Source organism: Ostrea edulis, chromosome 1, assembly GCF_947568905.1.
Source record: "Ostrea edulis chromosome 1, xbOstEdul1.1, whole genome shotgun sequence".
NCBI lineage: Eukaryota > Metazoa > Mollusca > Bivalvia > Ostreida > Ostreidae > Ostrea > Ostrea edulis.
This window is the reverse complement of record NC_079164.1, coordinates 51,362,633-51,383,116: the sequence shown is the minus strand read 5'-3', so window position 1 is coordinate 51,383,116 and position 20,484 is coordinate 51,362,633. Positions and strand designations below refer to the sequence as shown.

The window sequence follows — 20,484 nt, the reverse complement described above, 5'->3', positions numbered from 1 at the left end:
CCTGGTAAAACTTAACAACGTGCTTTGTTGCCGGTTCGGAGAAACCGAAAGCATATTGTGACAGAACGGTGATAGATCAAACATAAACATTAAATAAGGTAATGTTACCAGTTAAGTTACCTGTGATATTTAGTCACTGACCTTTCTACCAGTGTCGTTTAACTTCGAAATTCCCACAATTCATTAGATTAATTCATCGTCAATGTTGCACCGCAGGGACTTGTCACACATAATAATGTACTAATAGGGTGCATAGAATCACCGAAATTACCAAAGAAATGACCGAAATTATCAATAAAGGGACCGAAATTACCCCATTATATGTTAATTTATATACCATCTAGTCACACATCTGATCTGATTTCATGAAGATTGGTAACGATTTGAAGGAATTGTTTCCATAAAACCGATTATTGTTAGCGAACTATAAATAGGGCCTAGCCAGTAAGTTCCAAATGGCAATTTTAAATTCAGGACAAATATTTTATTTCATTTATTTATAACACTTTATTGTATAAATCAATACCATGAATACGATATATTTAAAACATGGGAAAGAACTTGTATTTATGCTTCACATTAATCGGTTTAATGACCATAATTCCTTCAAATCATTATCAATCTTCATGAAATTTGATGTGTGACTAGATGGTATGTAGATGAACATACACTAAGGTAATTTCGGCCCCTTTATTGGTGATTTTGGTCATTTCTTCGGTGATTAGTGGTAATTTCAGTGATTCTATGTAGCGGTATTAATATGTCTTACGGTGTGACCGTGTTTGAGGGCGAAGCAAAAAAGTATTGGCATTAGTATCTAGATCCATAACAGGACAAAAAATATCTCAAAGTTAGCACCTAACGTGTGAAGACAGCTCAATCAAAGTAGAGCATCGCGTTCAAAATCATACGGCCTCTCACCTCTGGTCGGCGTGGGTTCGAATCCCGCTCGTGCCGGTAAGTGAGAAAGTTTCCCTGTTTACTTCCAGAAGGTCGGTGGTCTCTTCCCAGGTACATTGTGTCTGTGTTCTCTCTTCCACTAATAAAAACTGGGTGCCACCAGATAAAAGCATTTGACACCGTGCCACACCATAAGCTTCTTCAGAAACTGAAAGCTTATGGAATACAAGGCCGCCTACACCAGTGGATCCAATCATTTCTATGTATCCGACTGATGAGGGTAGTTGTCGAAGGGGAGTGCTCAAAAGAAGCCACGGTGGACTTGGGAGTACCCCAGGGTACTGTATTAGGCCCTCTCCTATTCCTTTGTCATATAAATGACTTACCTGATACAGTGCAGTCTATTTCCGCTTATTCGCCGATGACTGCTTGCTATACCATGAGATAACATCACACAAAGACCACCTAATAATGCAGCAAGACCTTGCTAACCTGGAGCAGTGGGCAAAAAAGTGGGGGATGCATTTTAATGCCACTAAATGTTATGTGTTTAGTATCCGACAGAAGTCTACATTCTTTTACCAGCTAAGCGGAACCATCCTCAAAAGTGTACAGACTAACCTGTATTTAGGGGTCATGTTGTCATTAGACCTTAAATGGACAACCCATATAAATAATATAATTATGTAAGAAAGCAAGTACCACACTAAGCTTTCTGAGACAGAATCCTTGCCACAGCCCTTCACCTACTTGTAGAACAGCATACATCTTCCTAGTACGTTCTACACTAGAATAAGGGGCTATTATATGGGATCACTTCCTTCAATCGGATATCATCAAGATGGAGAAGATACAAAGGAAAGCAGCTCGTTTTATTACTGGAGACTATAAGAACCGGACCCCAGGGAGCATTACCAACATGCTGAAGACCTTAGATCTTCCATCTTTACAAAAACGAAGGAAAGAATTACGCCTAACATTCCTAATCAAGGTGGTTGTGAAGGGCTAGTACCAGCGATACCGCCTGATACTTACTTGGTAGCAGCCACCAACAAACGACGAATCAAGGCCAAGAAATTTACTGACTTTGAAACACGGAACATCATCCATAGTACCAACAATAGCCTTTGTTTCAATATACCATCGTGTAACACACCTATCAGAAGAAACTCATTCTTCATACTACAGTCATTGACTGGAATGAACTGAGTGACCACCAAGTGTGTTCAAAGACTGTAGAAGGCTTTAAATCAAACCTTCAGCGTGAATAAGATTTGCATGCGCTCTCTCATTTCCGTTGATCATGTGCCAGGAGTGGTGATTCAACGTACCTATACAGATACAGAACTGAAAAATTGTTGAGTGTGGCAGAAAACAGCAAAACAATCAATCAATCTAACGTTAGACATTTTGATCCGCCTATTCGATGAACGCGGGAAACTCAATGCAACTGATGTAAACAGTGCATTATGATGTCATATCCAGCATCGGTGTTTAGCAAATTTACAAACATAGGAGACATGGTACAATCGCGTTAATCGAGGAGTGATTATATATGATTAATAAAATAAGATTTACATGCTTTTATGGATTTTATGTAACATCTCAGAACGACGTGAACATGGGTACACAAGATTCAAAATGGAGAAATACATGTCCACGCGCTAGTATTCGAATCGACGCCATTGGGTCTGGGATCAAAATTTTCAAATTCCATAGGTATAGTTTAATTTTTCATTAGTTTTCTATATTTTCCTTTTAAACATATATATACGTGTTACCTATAGGGAGAGCTCCGCTCTCGCGGCCCTTCGGTCTGTGAGAGGGCTTCGCCCTCTAATATTTTGATGATACCACTGTAAGGATGAGCGCAGATATATGACTACGTCAATATCATTTTATGACCAAGATGTAGATATTTTGCTTTATATACTGTTCTTAGTTAAAACACAATTTAACTTTATCTAATATATATCTTTATACTAACGTTTGTATAATTCTTAGCACATAAAACTGCTGCATTGGTTTGAAAACACTGCACAACAGTCTGTCGACTTGTGGAAATTGAAATGTGGTGATTAAGTGCCTGCTGAAGGCCATTTATCAAATTTTGAAACACTAGATTAAGTTTTGAGGGATTTTTTGCTCTGAAAGGTAATTTAAAGCTTCAATTTGAAATACCAATCATTTGAATTAATTCAAATTAACCGAATAAGATAACCTTAGCAATTTTTCTCAATGGTCATATATTTCTGTTGTACATTTAATTACTTTCTCCCATGATGTAGGAGAGATTTTCAAGATACAATAGACACAACTGGAATTGAACTGGTGATTCAATGACTTTTCAGTTAAGTACCACTGAGGTACATAATCATTGATCATGTTGATAGAACAGGTCTTACAACACTATATTTCATAGTTTAGACATATCTCTTCTTATTTTTTAAATTAACTTATGAATAGGTTTATGTTAAAAATGTTGATGTAATACATCCTAGTATTAAATTCAAATACAAATTACTAAGTTGTAATTACAAAATAAGATATTTCATATTATTTAAGAGTTGTGGTAAAATTTGAGGGAGACAAAGAGTATTAATAAAATGATAAGATGGCTGTGTTAAACATCAATAAAGTATAACTTGAGAAGCAAAATTATTACTTTTCAAAATATACTTGGCACCAACACTGCTGGAAACATACCAATTTTGATGATCCTAACCTTATTATTACTATTCCATTATGATTACTCATAAATGTATGACTTTGACATTGAAATATAATACCGTAGTAGACATCTTCCTCTCACAATGGGAAACATGTTTACCAGGTTTGATTATCCTAGCTTTATTAGTACTCTTTTTTTTATCCTTCCCACAAGGTGCTGACACATACCATTATATGATTTTCGATTATGTGTATATTGATTATCCTTGCATTGTTAGTACTCTTTCTATCTTGTATCACTTTTAAATCACTTGAGATTATCTTTATGTAGATGTAAAAGTACATGTTTATGCTCTGCAAAGACTGCATGAATAAAACAAGCAATGGAATCGTGTGGAGTTGTCTTAACTCCTGGTGTTATGTCGTGATCTATTGAATATATGTGACAAGTCTCTGTGATTTCATGAGAACTTTTTGTTTTACTTGTAGATAGGATGATGTAAAGGTTTGACTTTTTTTGTTTCAGAAACAGATGATGTAAGGATTTGAAATTATGTAATGGATTTTCTATGGGAAAAGCTCAAATTGGTGAACCCAAACCACTTTATATTTTTGTTGCTATGTGGTGTCATCGCTTACCTTTTCCGAGCCAGTGACTCGTACAATCTGAAACCAGTATGGAGAAAAAGAAGTGAACCACATCATTTCAGAAACAAGTTAGTATTCAGATTCATTCTTTGTATAGAAATCTATTTGTAATTGTTGCTCTTTGTTTGTTCAGTACCTTGATACACATGTGTATAATTATAAATATACATGTACATACTGATATCTTATCGAAGTATTTAGAAATTCTTTTTATTTATCTTGCCTTTTTGCATGTCTTTATAAAAAAAATTATGACGTAAGATGTGAAATTTACAGTGGTTGATCTAGTAATTTTCATAGATAAAATCTCTGTTAAAATATAATTGTTTTACAAATCTTTTTATTTTGATATATGTATTAGAAAGTTAATATCGACACTCTGACAAATTAGAAGGCATCAGTCATGTATTTTATTTAAGGCAATGAAAGGAAATACATGTCATAAATAAAAACAAATACCTAGTATGTGATAATTTCAGCATGAATTCACTTCATATGTGACTGATCCAGTTTCAAGAGAATATCTCGGGGATTATTTAATATAAAAATTATTTTACTAACTAAGTCTAACCCACTTGCAAAATGTATGTAAAAATTTTGTGGGCCCATAGAATTGGTAATTTTTTCTCCCACATGGTGATTGAATTCTTCATTGAGTTCTGACAATTTGTTACTTTTTGGATCACTGACACTGACTGCTGTTAATTTACCTTTGTTAGGTAGTAGTAAACTTATCAATGGGTATCTATATGTAAATCTGAAACTGTTGGAGCCCTTATGGCTAACCCAAGTTCTCAATATACAATAATGATTAGAACCTAACAGAAATTAGATGTAAAAAGATCTCCAAAAGCAAAGATTATCATTGTCTTTCATTAGGTATGCCTTACTTAAAAATGTATTATGAAATTTCATCGGATTTTGTGTACATAAGGACATAAAAGATCATCTTGAAACAGGATTCTCAAAGCCACAAAAAGATAGAAAATTATAATCCCGCAGACATATATGTAGTTTTTGTGTTGCAATTGTGGAAATGTTCATCACATGCCTAAAAACTCGGAGGTTTTTTTAATATGTGTAGTAACAGAAAATTGCATAATTAGATATACTTTGTACATTGAAATTCAACATCACCAGTTGCTAGACTGATAAAGAGTAAGGGAATAGGGGCATTGGTCTTCATATACAAGAAAATTGAATTTAAAGATTTTTAACTTTGTTTAGTTTAAAATTATAATGACGATACTACAGTGTCTAAAATTTTCACATTGTACAATGATATAGATGTTAAAGCATTTACACAATCAGCAAAAGAAATGCTAGTTATTCCTCCTCAATTTTATGTACAGGATATTCCCAACACTTGAGGATCGTCTCCCTTCACCTATAATTACTGACCTGGATGGCGATGGAACAAATGAAATTCTGCTGATCACTCATGACTTTAAGTAAGATAATTAAGTTAACAAAATTTTTGTAATATAGATAACCTATATTACATGGGGTAGAGTTACTTGAACAACCTGTGTAATTTTTGTGTGTGTGTGGGGGGGGGGGGGGGGGGGGGATGTTCATGTAAAGACATTCTTTTCAGTGTTAAAGCAATTAATTGGGTAACTCTAGTGTAACATTTTCTTTATTTACTAACTATTCCTAAAAGTAGTTTGCTTGTTTCCTACAGGTTAAATGTCCTGGCTTTACCTGACCCAGTCAGAGAAACTGACGATGATGATACACTTCCTCACATTGTCATTAAACAGAAAGCCGTCTTACCAATTAATGTCTCAGAGGTCAATCGACCAGTTGCTATGGAAACGGGGTTTACTGTTCCTTATAGTTCGATGATGCAGATAAGAAAACAGGTGAGAAGAATGGGAATTAAAAAGGACTAAACTTGAATGAAAGTTCAGTGCAGCAGGCAATAAGAGATCGTGGTTTTGTAAGTTGGCAATCAAAAATAGTATAAATGAAGAATTTGTTGGGTTTTTTTTTTCCAGATTGTTGTGGTTGTAACAGATGATTGGCAGGTTGTGTGCTACAACCACAAACTGGAGTTACTGTGGCACAAAAGACTGATGGATGTTAGTCGTGTAAGGGAGACATATACGATTAAAGCCATGGGGATTCTGATTACAGCCCACAATGTGAAGAAGAAAGACACGGGACTGGTTATTGTGGGTGGAAGCTTTACCCACCTACTGCACACCTCACCAAATGCCGCACCCGAAAAGTAAGAATTTGTTACTACTGGGCACCTCACCAAATGCCGCACCCGAAAAGTAAGAATTTGTTACTACTGGGCACCTCACCAAATGGTGCACCCAAAAAGTAAGAATTTGTTACTACTGCACACCTCACTAAATGGCGCACATGAAAAGTAAAAATTTGTTACTACGCCTACCAAATGGTGCAGCAACCAAAAAGTAAGAATTCGTTACTATTGGGCAACACATATTACATGAAAAATTTTCAGATACCTTCTCTTATGATGGCATTCACATGGCATCCTGGATGATGCCTCAATACCAGAGTGATCACAAATACCTGTGTAGAGCATCACAATGTGTTACATCACCTGTACCCAATTTTGTATTGGTGCCACAGAAATTTTAAGTTTTGTGAGTCTTGCAAGGCAATTAACAACTGATATATAAGATGCATACATTTACCAAAGTTTGTCAGTAATAAATCTATGCTATTTCATTTTTCTGTAAAAGCACTGACCTTTCAGATTGACATAAAGCATATATAGTACAAAATATAAATACACTGTATAAGGAATAGATGTCTAGGTTGGTTGTATTATGCAAGTTAGCATGGGGCGATTTCTGCATAATTGGCAAATCCGATTATGTGAATTACATCTTACTTTCAGTATGTATATACTTCCATGATATAAACAAATTAGACATTTATTCCTTATATCATGCAAGAGCATGTTTAATTTAGTATAAAAACATTCTTTATACCAAAAATGTATCACGTTTCTATTTGTAATAAGGATTCCAAAGATATTCATGCTAAGCTATTTACAAGTACATGTGTCGCTTTTTCTTGATAATTAATCATTTCAAACTAGATGTTGATACATGTATGTGCAGGATCTCTTGCAATTACTACTTGATGTAAAAGCTTTTACCATCGGTGATGCACAAATAAAAGTGAGTCTACAGTATCATGAGATGTCAACGTTTTAACACATGATTACAGTATTACATGTAACTTCGTTTTCGTTTGTAATTTGCACGTGCTTTGTCGTTACAGTGGGAGTAAGATGGAGGAAAAACATGGAAATTCTACTGATGACAATACACTGAGTCACTTCAGCTCTTTTGCTGTAAGTGCGGCAGACGGCACTGTCAGGTGGCATCACTTACCCGGGGATTTTGGAGAAATAGCTACCAACATCAAGGTACTGCTACCTGATAGAATTACTGGTATTTCATTGTTTATTGTGAATGTAACAACTTATGGTAGTGTACAATATGATATTATTCATAAGTTGAATTGGGTTTTTTTCTCCAGTGATAATTAATGTTAACTGAATTTTTGATAGGATATCCATGGAGATCATCATTGGAAGCTAGCCTTGAAAAGACACAGGCTGCATGTTGGGGAGGCACCCTGGTCAATGTATAAGGAGGAATTTAACAATTTTACAGTACGATCAGATCTATTCAGAATGAACCATACCCTGATTTTTAATAGTCAGATAGTAATTGGTCATCTGTGTAATCACTTTGAGCCAAATGAATGACTCTCCCTGACATTTTAAAGACTTATATACCAATATCACTGCCATTTAAAGAAAGCAACAGCAACAATATATGTACTTGAAAGTCATTTTGTATGTTATTCATGACACTAGAATCCCAGTTCAGGACTGTAAATTGAAAAATAAAGATACTATTTTCCTTTTTTTTTTCCCAGATCATTTTCATCTGTTTAAAAATAAGAATTTCTGTTTGCAGCCTCACTTGTGGGTAAATCTTGCTGACACAAAGCTGACATTAGGGCAAATTAGAAAATCAGAAGAGGGCAACCAGCAAGAGCCCCCCTCCTCACACAGACTGGCCTTGACCCCAGAGCATGTTATAGGGTATGCCTATGGTGGACATCGACCTCACAGTAATCATGAGCATGTGGAAAATCCTAATGCTGTTGTTATCCACACCCATAATGGTATAGAAGTCCTGAACCTTTTGAGTGGTCAGCCAATCACAGAGCTCCGTCTGCCGGGGGATGGGGCAGTGTATCTAGACATTGATTCAGATGGAGAAATAGAGCAGATCCTCTGGGGTCAGCAGGATGACTATAGTCCGTGTTACGTTGAGATCTGGCGGATTAATCCAGTAAAGGAAAGGCTAGAGCAGATTCCAGTTTGTCGGATCACTCGTTTGTTCTTCACTTCCTCGTGGGCCTATGATGAAGATAACCTTAAAAAGATACCTCCAGTTATTTTAAAAAGGTATTTTCTGAAATGTTTCATTAATCACAGAAATTGTTTAATTCTTATTCTTTCTACTCAATTGGGCATGGACACAATTTGGGTAAAAGAAAAATTACTTAGATATTCAATCAATAATATGAAAGTATATGATATATGTAAAACATGCAACAAACCTAAATTTCACAAATTGATGTAAAGATATATTTGAGACATCTAAACTTTTCATTTTCAAAACAAGGCATGAGCTCTGTTAATGTTTACATGTTGCGCAAGTCAACTATCAACATGGCACCAAAGTTAACATCATCAGTGAAAAAAGCATTTATACCGAAAATTCTCAATTTTTACCTTCTTTGTGCATGCACCTTGAATTGATTCATCATTAGCCTATATTGAAATGTTGCATATATTTGATATACTTTTTCAGAAATCTTGGTGTTCTTTCCTCCACATGTGGTTTCTTGACTGATGACAATCGTTTGTTTACAGTCCTATGAAATGCGCATACATTGTCTCACTCTAGATATAGACCATGCTTTTTACAAACACATTTTGTGAAAAAAAAATTATATAAATAAGTAGTGAATCTTGTTTAAAAATAATTTTAATTCACTTATTTATAAAAACATCATTTTTATAACAAAACCAAAAAAAATTTAAATTTCAAACAATCAAAAATTGTTCATTCATTATAAAATTCATCACAAACATTATGTCATTTGCATTGGTTTGGACATGCTTCAAATTATATTATCTTAGCAGGTATACAAAAAGCCATTAAAATTTCTAATTATGAACTAGATGTGTCAATTGGATATGAATGGCCTCACCTGACAACGAAGTAAAAAGGGTGTATAGTCGATGAATTACCATGTCAATGATAACAAATCAAGTTTGATCTGTAACTCGTCGCATTTATACTGTAGAATCATTTAAATTCGTGGGGGCCAATTTTCGTAGATTGCTCAATTTTTACGGGTTCATGGGGACGTAATTTCGTGGATTTACATATTTGTAAGAAAGATAACTCTGGAATGTCTTTATTCGTTGAGGACGTAAATTCGTGGGTGAGGGGTACCCACGAATTCCACGAAAATTGAGCCACCACGAATTCTAATGATTCCACAGTACTCCGTAAATCAAGTCAACATCTGCTTTTTTGAAATTCTTAAAGTACATAGAACATAGCACTGCTGAAAGTAATTCAGTGAAGGGAAGCTTAAACTTGATCTGTAATTTTTCCATGTACAACTATACTTCAAAAATTAGCTTAGTATTTGCAACCACAACAAAAAGGAGTGGAGGGGGGATAACTGTGAACTCTATCAGTTATGAAAGTCAAAGGGTTATAACCTCTGAAACTATGTCAATCACAGCAAAACCTAAAATCAGCTCAATATCTGCAAGCATAGCAATACAATATCTAGAAAACTAAGAAGTAAAGAAAATATTTAATTCATAAAACTATATAAAATATTGGAAATTTTCAAAGTCCAAGGTCCTGAACTCTGCTAAAGTCAGTCAGTAACTTTTCAATATGCAACTACAAAAAAAAAAATCAGCTCAGAATTTGCAACTATAGCAAATTTAAAAAAAAACACCCAAAAATTGTAAACTTCTTGAAACTATCAAAATCCAAGAGCTGCGTTCAAGATCGTAGAAACTATGTAGTTCTAGATAGTGTTATGAAATTGAACGAACATCTAAGCTAGCCCTACGTAGGGATAACAAGTGTTAATTCTTACAATGTGTTCAATAGATCTAGACATCTAGCCTAGCAGCAAGGCTAGCCACTACAATCTTGAACGCAATGCAGAACACCACCGAAATAAGGTCAGTCAAAGCAAAACTGAAGTTGAGCTTTCACTATCAACATATAACTTCTCCCCAAAAAATAATGCAATATTTACAAGTACATAGCAAAGGAGTCAAGAAAATAGTGCTACAGTACATTGTATGACATCAAACTGTGAACTGAAGTGCAAGGCTCATAACTACAATGAAAATAAATCAACCGACAGTAAGTGAAAATTGAACATACAACTGCACAACAAGCTCGTTAACTGTAAGTATAGCTAAAAAGTTTGGAAAACATCTAATTATGGACTGACAGGTGGACAGAAAAGCGCAATAGTACTTGCACAAGCCTTTTTAAGAACAATCCTTTCTCTAGGACCCTTCAAGAATGTATATAATATCAGTAAACAACTTGGTTGATTCTTTTGAAATTCAAAGCAAGATCTTTGTACCCTTCAGTGTTGCAAGGAAAACAGGACTTATAAGATACTTGATGGGTCACCATCTGCCCAAATTCTCGCATAAATTTGACATCGTCACATTTGGAGGAGTGGGCAGAGTCTCTTCCTGGGACCGGGAAGGAAATGCAAATTGGCAGGTAAAAAAAACTTAATTCTTTTAAACCTTTTTTAAGAAATTTGTATTCTAGAACAGGATTACTGTAAATGAACAGTGAATATTGTGTATCAACATATGAGGAATGATACTGTTGTTTATCTGGTTTATGCTATTCTTTAGGCTGCTACATCAGCTAACTGGGCCAGGGCTTCAACAGACATGAAAAAAGGCAAAGAAACGGATCCCTCATCTTACAAACAATTTATGGAGGAGTTCTGGCCTAGTCGAGTTCTCATGTCTATACCTGTGTATGGACAGAAGGTATCAACTAACAAATACTGCACAGTGCCACAAACTTCTATTTGTTTTACTACTTCTATTTGTTTTACTATATACATGTAATAACTTTCACACCATTAACAACACAATTCAGTTTCTGGTCTCAGTGTCTTAATGTTTTCCTGAACAGCCATACATAATATATGATTGTAAGAGCACCACAAGGTTTTCGTTACACTCTTATAAAGGATTATACATGGAAATGAGGGGCTAAAGTTTCAGTAGTCATATTTCTGCAATTGTTGGACAAAGTCTTAAAAATCATGGATAGAATTTATGTCCAGATGTTTTGTTATAAATGCTTTAAAGAAGTATACTTTTAAACTTAGATTCCTGGGTGGCCTAGTGGTTTAGGTGTTCGGTAATCTTACACTTAAACTAACCTGTTCCTTTGTGCACAGGATTTTCAAACCGTAATGTGGCTGATGAAAAGCTAAACAAAACTACAAGAAAAGGGGCACAAATGCACAGCATGTAATAAGTAAAAATAGGTCAAGGGAGGAAAAGAACTGTTATACAGTTTGACTTCTCTAAAGTAAATATAAAAACTCATGTAGCAACTGTCATGATATTTAGGCAAAGCTAAACACTCGAATTATCAACCAAAGGCAAATGAACTGATGAAATCTATTAAAGGTGCTGCAGCCATGTCAGAAAAAGACAGAGAGCTAAGTAATGTCATATGTAAAAGGGTTGTTTTGTGATATGAATGCACCTATGAAAATATTGTACTGTTCATCATTCCACACAGGAACATGGTTCATTGATTAAAGAACGACTCATATAAATGTCAGTAATGCTAAACTGCGGCAGTTATTTATCTTGGTTAACGAAACATTAAAAACGTTGGCCTTACATTAAAAAATAACATGCCAATCTATGAATGGAAACCGGTGTTTTTCCTTTAGATTTCTGAGTCAGCGGTTTTGTCAGCAAAAGCGCTATACCTCTTTCATCGCAAAAATGAGTTTAGAATGATTTTACAAACAAAGGTTATTTTTCATTCATTTAATTTTACATGTTGCATTCTTTTTCATTGGTTGAAAAATGACTGGAATATTGTATCTAATGGAAAAAAAATAAATGGCTGGAACTACTTTCTATTGGAATGTTGGGGATTCCTCTGGATGCTTCATATTTATATATAGATTAGGGAATCCTGAAAAGAAAAACTGAACAATTCTATCGATCTATATAAATTTATTAAACAAAAACAAACAATTATCAAATATAAATAATGATTAATTATGCAAAACGAAATAAACATGGCTATTTGAGGACACCCCCCCCCCCCCAATATAACAACACACATCTGCTTCTGCCACAGGCGGTATATATATCCCTCTGATCAATCATATAACAGCTTTTTGATAGAAATTCAGAGGCCTGTGGCTTCTGCAATTCTGGGCTGAGAGTTAAATGTATTCAACTGAGGATGACAATAGTCCAGTTTGCACCTTGCAACAACTTCCTTCATGTCACGAACCCAAATACCAGATACACCGCACACTGCCTCAGAAATACTGCAATATTGTAGCCCTTTAAAACGACTATGGTTTCGAACTCTGGCATAATATGTTCTTCCACAATCCTGCCAGCCACGGTAAATATCAAAATCATAAAAAAAAAGCCAGGAAAAAGTCAAATATTTCAGACTAAATATGTTTATGAGTGGGCACCAAAACGAGGCTTCCGTACGACATTACAACAGCTGTGACGCCTTAAGAATTCACTGATAAAACTCGAAAAACCCTCTGTAACACTCACTTGTCCACCTGGAAGCCGTGACAACCCTCAAGAGAACCCTACCTGGCATCCCACATCTTGATTATGCACGTGTCCCACACTTTCCGTTAGTACCGACATCGAACTTTGCACTTTATTCCAGTTCTACTCAACAAAATTCCTGCAAATTTCTCTCAACAGGACTTATCTCTAACTCATCCTTTTAAAACTGCATTCTTCAGTCCACAAGAAACCCGTTTTCTCAACAGTAAACAACAGTTCGTGGAAGTTGCCATTAGGCCTAACGGATTTAGGGTTTTTTTTAAGTTGTGTATTCACAAATTACTACGCCCATCTCGAAATGACTTAGAATGTAGTCCAAGAATAACTCGTTAATTCAACTCAAATCAAATAATGTTTTATCGTATAAACTCAATGTTTTAAAATATTAAATGATAAGGAATGAATTTATTATTTTTTCGTTGGATGGAGGAATTCCATGGAAAAAAAAGACAGAAAACTTTTGCATCATGCGCTACGCGCAATGATGCAGTTTTCCGTCTTTTTTTTCGTGGAATTCCTCCATCCAACAAAAAAATAATAAATTCATTCCTTAAATGAAATATATAGCATAAATCACGAAAGATGACTCATTTATGGCACTACACTATACTTTGCATTTTAATGTAAAAAATATTTCTTATCAAGCAATGTGAACAAGCAATGTGAAGAGCATGTCTCATTTGTCTTAAGACTGTTTTAAAAGTTGTTGTATTGCAAATTGTACTGTAAAATCTCTATTTTCATGGGAATCTATTCATGTTTTTTGTTGTTTGCAAAGCTTTAACAAACTACCCTGAACATTTGACCCCTGAAAATACTACTGTAAACAAACTATTATCTGCAATGTATACTTTGAATTCATTAGGGAATGATGATAAACTGATCTGCGACATTAAATTTTCATATTTTACGAATTTTGTGAGTCTTTAATGCCGTTACAGTGCATCACTCCCACTTTATGAATAATGTTACAAAGTGCTTTATACACCTACTTGGCTTTTTCTGCCATCCTTTTGTGTCATTGGCAGTTATGACACAGACTTGACAGCATTTCCTTACATCAATACTTTATAACAAATATTTTACAAAATTTCAATCTTTATACTGTCCAGCAGCTTAGAAAAAATAAAATGAAAAATTTTGGTAGTAGCATCCACATAAATCTTAAGTTATAGTGGACTATTAAAGAAATGATATAACTGAGTTGTTCACCTGTATACAGTAAAATTCAAATAAAGCGAACACGGATATAGCGAATTTTCAGATATAACGAAGTAAATTTCTATTCCCCTTGAATTAAAAGTGAACGTATAAATCACGTTTTATAACGGATTTGTTTTTTATTTGTTGTTGTTTTTTTCATTTTAAACTCCTTGTGATTTGTAACAATCGCTTTCCATTGCCATAAAGGATCCACACTTATATGAAATTTCTGTTTGTATTTTTTTCAAAAGAGGTTGTTAACGCAAAACAATACCTACACATAGGTGTCGGTATTGTTTACTATTCTCATTAATTTGAAGTTTGATTGCATTTATTTTATCGTACACTCCTTTATTTGTGTAAAGCAACAAGTAAATGACAACTGCGATAGACTGTTTGTATGTATTGCACATAATTTTGCTGACATTTTTCTTCAATCTAATTAAAATCAGACTTCTTAGAGCCGCGCCGGATACTTTGCATAAGAAGATCTGACATAAACCGATTAGGGGTCATGTTCAGATGAACCAGCCAATCAGCGCATTGGCTTTGAAACCATCGGTGTTTACATTTCAAGGAAAACTGCTGCAATTGTTTGGTTTGAAAGAAAACACATCACAGTTAGATGTGACGTCACAATGCACCGTTTACGTCGACTGGCGTTGTATTCCTTGCGTTAATTAAGTAAACTATTTTGAAAACTATTCAAATCGTACCCATCCCTATTCATACATAAATCGCAATTCACAATTAATTTTATTTCGGTGTATTTTATATTGTACGTCTTGTTGTTTGTATGAATGGAATAGATTCGGCATTATTGCGAAAGTTTAGAATTCCTTATGTGAGAACAACAATTTTATAGTGTGCAATAAACTTCGTGGGAAAGTGATTACTGCAACTTGTTTACGAATTGCCAGGAACCGCCTGAATAGCCATCATTGTCTGTATGGCGCAATCTGACTGGCTGATAGTTCTCATGAATATTCCAAGCAAAAGGTCATGTGGACATGACCCCCAATGGGATTATGTCAGATCCTATTATAGCGATTGTGAGCGTATCCTAGGATCTGATTTTAATTAGATTGCATTTTTCTTTTGACATGTTCTTGCGTGACTTAATCATGAATTATCATATATAAATCAGTGTGTATTTTTCTTGTATATAATATTTCTTCTTGAAAATATACAGGCTTAATTTCTCTTAGAGACTATACAAATGCAAGTATATCGATTGCTGCTTTCTTATACCACTGATATACATTTGTAGAACAAATCAGTTTTATAATGAATTTGTTATATTTAATTTATGAATTCACTATAAAACGTATAGCGAATTTTTATAGAGTTTCCGCAGAAATTCACTATATCAGAGTTTTACTGTACCATAATATTATGATATTTCGATCATTACAGCCTTCATGTCAGACAAAGTCATAATGAATGAATGGTTCATGACAATAACTATCTGTGAGGTTAAGTTTCTTGCAAATTTTACAAATATTTTTCATACACACATAAAAGTTGGTTTTCAGCTGTCTATAGAATGTCACTTAAAACTTTGAAAAAGTAGAGGGATTGATGAGATTGTATGATTTCCAAATATGTTTTATGAAATTCAGAATGTGGTGGCCCTGAGTGGTTACTCTGAGTTTGTCCTGATAGACCTGGTGAATGGTAACCTCCTGGCAGAACACTCCCTTCCCTGCCACCCCACAGCTCCCCTCATTGTGGGCGACTTTGATAATGATGGAATCAATGATGTTGTAGTCACGTGCAGTCTTGGGTATGTAGAGAATCATTTTTTGCTGCTTTCTATACTAATTTGTACAACAGTAATGTATTCATCAGAGTGAAGATTTGGGAGACATATTGTTATTGCTGAGCATGTCTGTTTGCAGCTTTAACCTTAGTCATGCCTTAACTACCTTAAAAGACAGAGACTTCATACTTGGGGAATTGAAAGGTCATACCCTAACAGTACATACCGAGTGTAAGGGGGTCAATGTAAATGTGTGGTATCTAATACATACCGAGTGTAAGGGGGTCAATGTAAATGTGTGGTATATAATACATACCGAGTGTAAGGGGGTCAATGTAAATGTGTGGTATCTAATACACACCGAGTGTAAGGGGGTCAATGTAAATGTGTGGTATCTAATATGTTGGTTTCAATTTGTACTACCTTGTTAGGTGGAAAATAAAATTCTCCAAGCACTTGATTCTGTGACTTATTTACATGAGTATGGGTGCTTTTATTTATCAGGTACATAGGATTTTCTCTGCATCACAAGACAAACCACATCTTTACTGCCCTGTATGGACTGACAGTGTTTAGTCTCATTATCCTCCTTAATTGGTTGTGCTCACCTCAGTCATTTTATGGAGAGGATGAAGAGGAAGATCTCAGTGATGATGAAGGCAATGATGACTGAAATGATGATAATGATGATGAAAGTGAGAACATAGTTAAAGTGGAAGAAGACGCAGGTTGTAAGACATTAAGACAGAGAATGATATGGAGTCGTGAGGGAAATTCATTTGTGTGATGTTATTTGCAATTTAACTACCAGCAGGACAGTGCAACCAGAAAGAGAGAGAGAGATTGTGTGAGAAAATCACCGTGCTAGGAGACAGTACAGTTACAAGAAGACATGTCTCATGCTTGTTTAGCTCACCTGAGCTGAAAGATCTGATCAAAGTTTGTCCATCATCTTCTTCATCAAAACCACAGGACCAATAAACTTAACTTGGTACAAGGTATCCTTATATCAAGGAAGTTCAAATCTAATCAAATGAAGGACCAAACCTTTGAAGGGGAGATAACTATGAAAATAGTAAAAGGAAGATGGAGCCATTTAAAGCAAGTCTTCTCAAGAACCACTGGGCCTTATAAAAACTTAAAAAATAATCACCTCCTTATATAATGTGGTGGCATTCCATTTTTTAAAAAATTATGACCCCAGAGATCAAGATAAGGTCATAAGAGAAGTTAAAATTTATATGGATCAAACCTTTTAATCATAATATCTACAATATGTCCAAACAATATGCAAGTACCCCCCTGTGGATTCAAGTTTGTTGAAGTCAGGTTGGGGCCACAGTCAATCTAATCAAAATTAGATCCTTTGATCCGTTAGTAGGTGAGTGGATCAAAGAATCTAATTTTGATTAGATTGGGGCCACAGTACAGTAGGGACTGAACATTTTACATAGAAATGGAAATTATAGGAAAATGTCTTTTGAAAAGTTTTCTAATGGTAACACTAAAATTTGTAAATACGATATGCATGCCTCCTCCTGTAGTATAGATTCAACGCAGTTACATTAGAGGACAACCACTCCTCAGTCACGGAATCAAGACCACACAGACATATATTACATTAGAGAACAACCACTCCTCAGTCACAGAATCAAGACCACACAGACATATATTACATTAGAGGACAACCACTCCTCAGTCACAGAATCAAGACCACACAGACATATATTACATTAGAGGACAACCACTCCTCAGTCACAGAATCAAGACCACACAGACATATATTACATTAGAGGACAACCACTCCTCAGTCACAGAATCAAGACCACACAGACATATATCACATTAGAGGACAACCACTCCTCAGTCACAGAATCAAGACCACACAGACATATATTACATTATAGGACAACCACTCCTCAGTCAGGAAATCAAGACCACACAGACATATATTACATTAGAGGACAACCACTCCTCAGTCACAGAATCAAGACCACACAGACATATATTACATTAGAGGACAACCACTCCTCAGTCACAAAATCAAGACCACACAGACATATATCACATTAGAGGACAACCACTCCTCAGTCACGAAATCAAGACCACACAGACATATATCACATTAGAGGACAACCACTCCTCAGTCACGAAATCCACACCACACAGACATATATCACATTAGAGGACAACCACTCCTCAGCCACGAAATCCACACCACACAGACGTGTATTTCTCAAACCATCAAAATTTTGACTTAAAGAAAATAACTGATAACTCACGAAAAAAATCTTCTCAAGAACAAGAAGCATCTTCATGTAGTGTAAGGATAATTTCATTAAAAACCTGGGTCCTAGAGACTTAAATGGGGACAGCAAGAGGAGTTCTGTATTACATAAGATTGTTTGGGGAAATGTTATATAAAAGAAAAATTCTTAAGAACATTGGTAAATCATATGTATGCATCCTTAAATAATTTAGATTAAATATTTTTTTTAACAAACCATGCCTCCCTTTCCCAGGGCAAATGGAGTAACTATGAAAATGCAGTAAATGTTTACGCTGGAATTCTTTTAGAATCATCTCTTCAACGAGTTGACGATATGATCAGACAACATGATACTCAAACACGTATAATGCTAGGTAGTATACTAGCTTCAGTTTGGTTTGAAATTTGAACTTCTAGGCCAGAGTTGACCTGTAGTAGAGATCCCCAAAATATTTTGTGGGAATTTTTAAAACCTTTCCATTTATAATAAAGTAATTAGTTTGTCAAAATAGTATACAAACTATCTGTAGTGTATGTAGATATTCAATGACAAATCTTCAATACAATTGTTGTTCAGCCATTCAGTTTTCTAGTATATGAATCATTTGTTTTTATGAATAAGGTGATTCATTGTGGTCCATGGACCTATTTTTTAATATGTTTTGTAAAAAAAATTGTAATACATGTACTTACCTTTGGGCTAAGTAAAGTGGCATTTCATCTGATACTGCATTATGACTTTTTGAGGAAAAAATTTAATAAAACATTCCTGATTACTGTTATTATCACTCAGCACTCACTAGTCTTACTTATGTCAATCAATAAATTATGAAATATACTGGAAATAAGCAATGAGATTCGGTGCCTTTTAGAACTAATGTGTGCATATAGTATTAGTAATGATAAACACACATTTTGCAGTCATTTTTGAAAACAAGAAAATGTATTTCTGTTAACTTGAACTAACACAAAAACCAATCTGGGTTTTTTTTCCAGAGATTTTTAATCATCCTTGATTAAAACACTAGAGATTTGTGTACTGTGTTCTTTATTCATTAGTGAAAATTCACAAAGGCTACAAAATTAAAGGAATTTGGAATGAGAAAAGGAATTATATAGGTTTTATCCACATGTTTATTACACAATTCAGATAATTATCTCAAAATCTTAATTTTGATGTAAAGGATTATTTGCAGCTGTATTTTCTGCCCCTTCTAAATTTCATTTTGAAAAAACTTTTTTGGCCATTTAAAGGTCAAGTACGGTGATTTTCCTAAAACTTGACTTTTACACAGAAAAATGTCTGTCGTACACTTATGGATTAATTTCCATGGCAATTTTGATAAAAATCACTTGGCGTGAAGTACACGGCGCTATCAAACTTTTACCTGAGCGATCGATAAATGTGTCGTGACGTGAGTTATCTCTCGTAGCTTATGACATCATCTGAGACAACTTTCGATTGCATTGATAGGGTTTTATAGTGTTTACATAGAAAAGTCCTGTATTTATGGTACAATGTGCTGCTTTGAACTGCAATGTCAAATCGGGACAGGGATTAAGTATGTTTCTTTTCCCAAAAGACCCTAAATTTCGAAGAATTTGGACACTGAAACTGAAAAGAGACACTGAGATTTGTGACAAGCCACAAGGATCAGTGAGTGACACTTTAATTAACGAGGATCAGGTTTCCATCAACCCCGACGCATCATCCTGTTTGACTATAAACAAAATGCAAAGTGATGATTAACTGGACATCCTACAAAACAAGTGGAGGGATGTATTTTAATTATATAAAAAGTTCAACCCAAATTTAGGGGGGATGCAATCCATCCCTCTCTACATCCACCACTGAATGCTTTAATGCGACATTGTATTCAATAGGTTTGCGATTGCACATAAATTAATGTCACCCATTACCTAGTTCAAATTGATTTTATTTCTTTCATTAAATGAAATATCTTTTGAATATTGTCGTACTCATACTATATTTATAAGGGACTCATCATTTCATTTCTTCACTATATACATGTATATTTTGAAAAAATAAAATATAGTAAAAATCGAAATGAATTCAATTTAAAAAACCCATTTTGA

At 34.8% G+C, this 20,484-nt stretch overlaps 1 protein-coding gene across 1 annotated transcript; it reads left to right on the top strand.

The window, feature by feature from the left end:
* The first annotated feature begins 7 nt into the window (after window positions 1-7).
* LOC125646256 (uncharacterized) lies at window positions 8-19,422 on the top strand. The gene is made up of 12 exons (XM_056153501.1): window positions 8-98; window positions 4,097-4,286; window positions 5,571-5,669; window positions 5,903-6,083; window positions 6,219-6,451; window positions 7,486-7,633; window positions 7,778-7,882; window positions 8,193-8,689; window positions 10,928-11,066; window positions 11,207-11,347; window positions 15,979-16,142; window positions 16,623-19,422. The coding sequence occupies exons 2-12, from the start codon at window positions 4,129-4,131 to the stop codon at window positions 16,789-16,791; spliced, it is 2,034 nt and encodes a 677-aa protein (XP_056009476.1). The 5' UTR covers window positions 8-98; window positions 4,097-4,128; the 3' UTR covers window positions 16,792-19,422.
* Window positions 19,423-20,484: the final 1,062 nt, after the last annotated feature.

Bases quoted from the DNA above. Each gene is read 5' to 3' on its own strand.
- LOC125646256 (XM_056153501.1), top strand. From the start codon at position 4,129: ATGGATTTTCTATGGGAAAAGCTCAAATTGGTGAACCCAAACCACTTT. The intron at 6,084-6,218 runs GTGAGAAGAATG...TTTTTTTTCCAG, and splicing joins TGATGCAGATAAGAAAACAG to ATTGTTGTGGTTGTAACAGA. The intron at 11,348-15,978 runs GTATCAACTAAC...TATGAAATTCAG, and splicing joins TACCTGTGTATGGACAGAAG to AATGTGGTGGCCCTGAGTGG.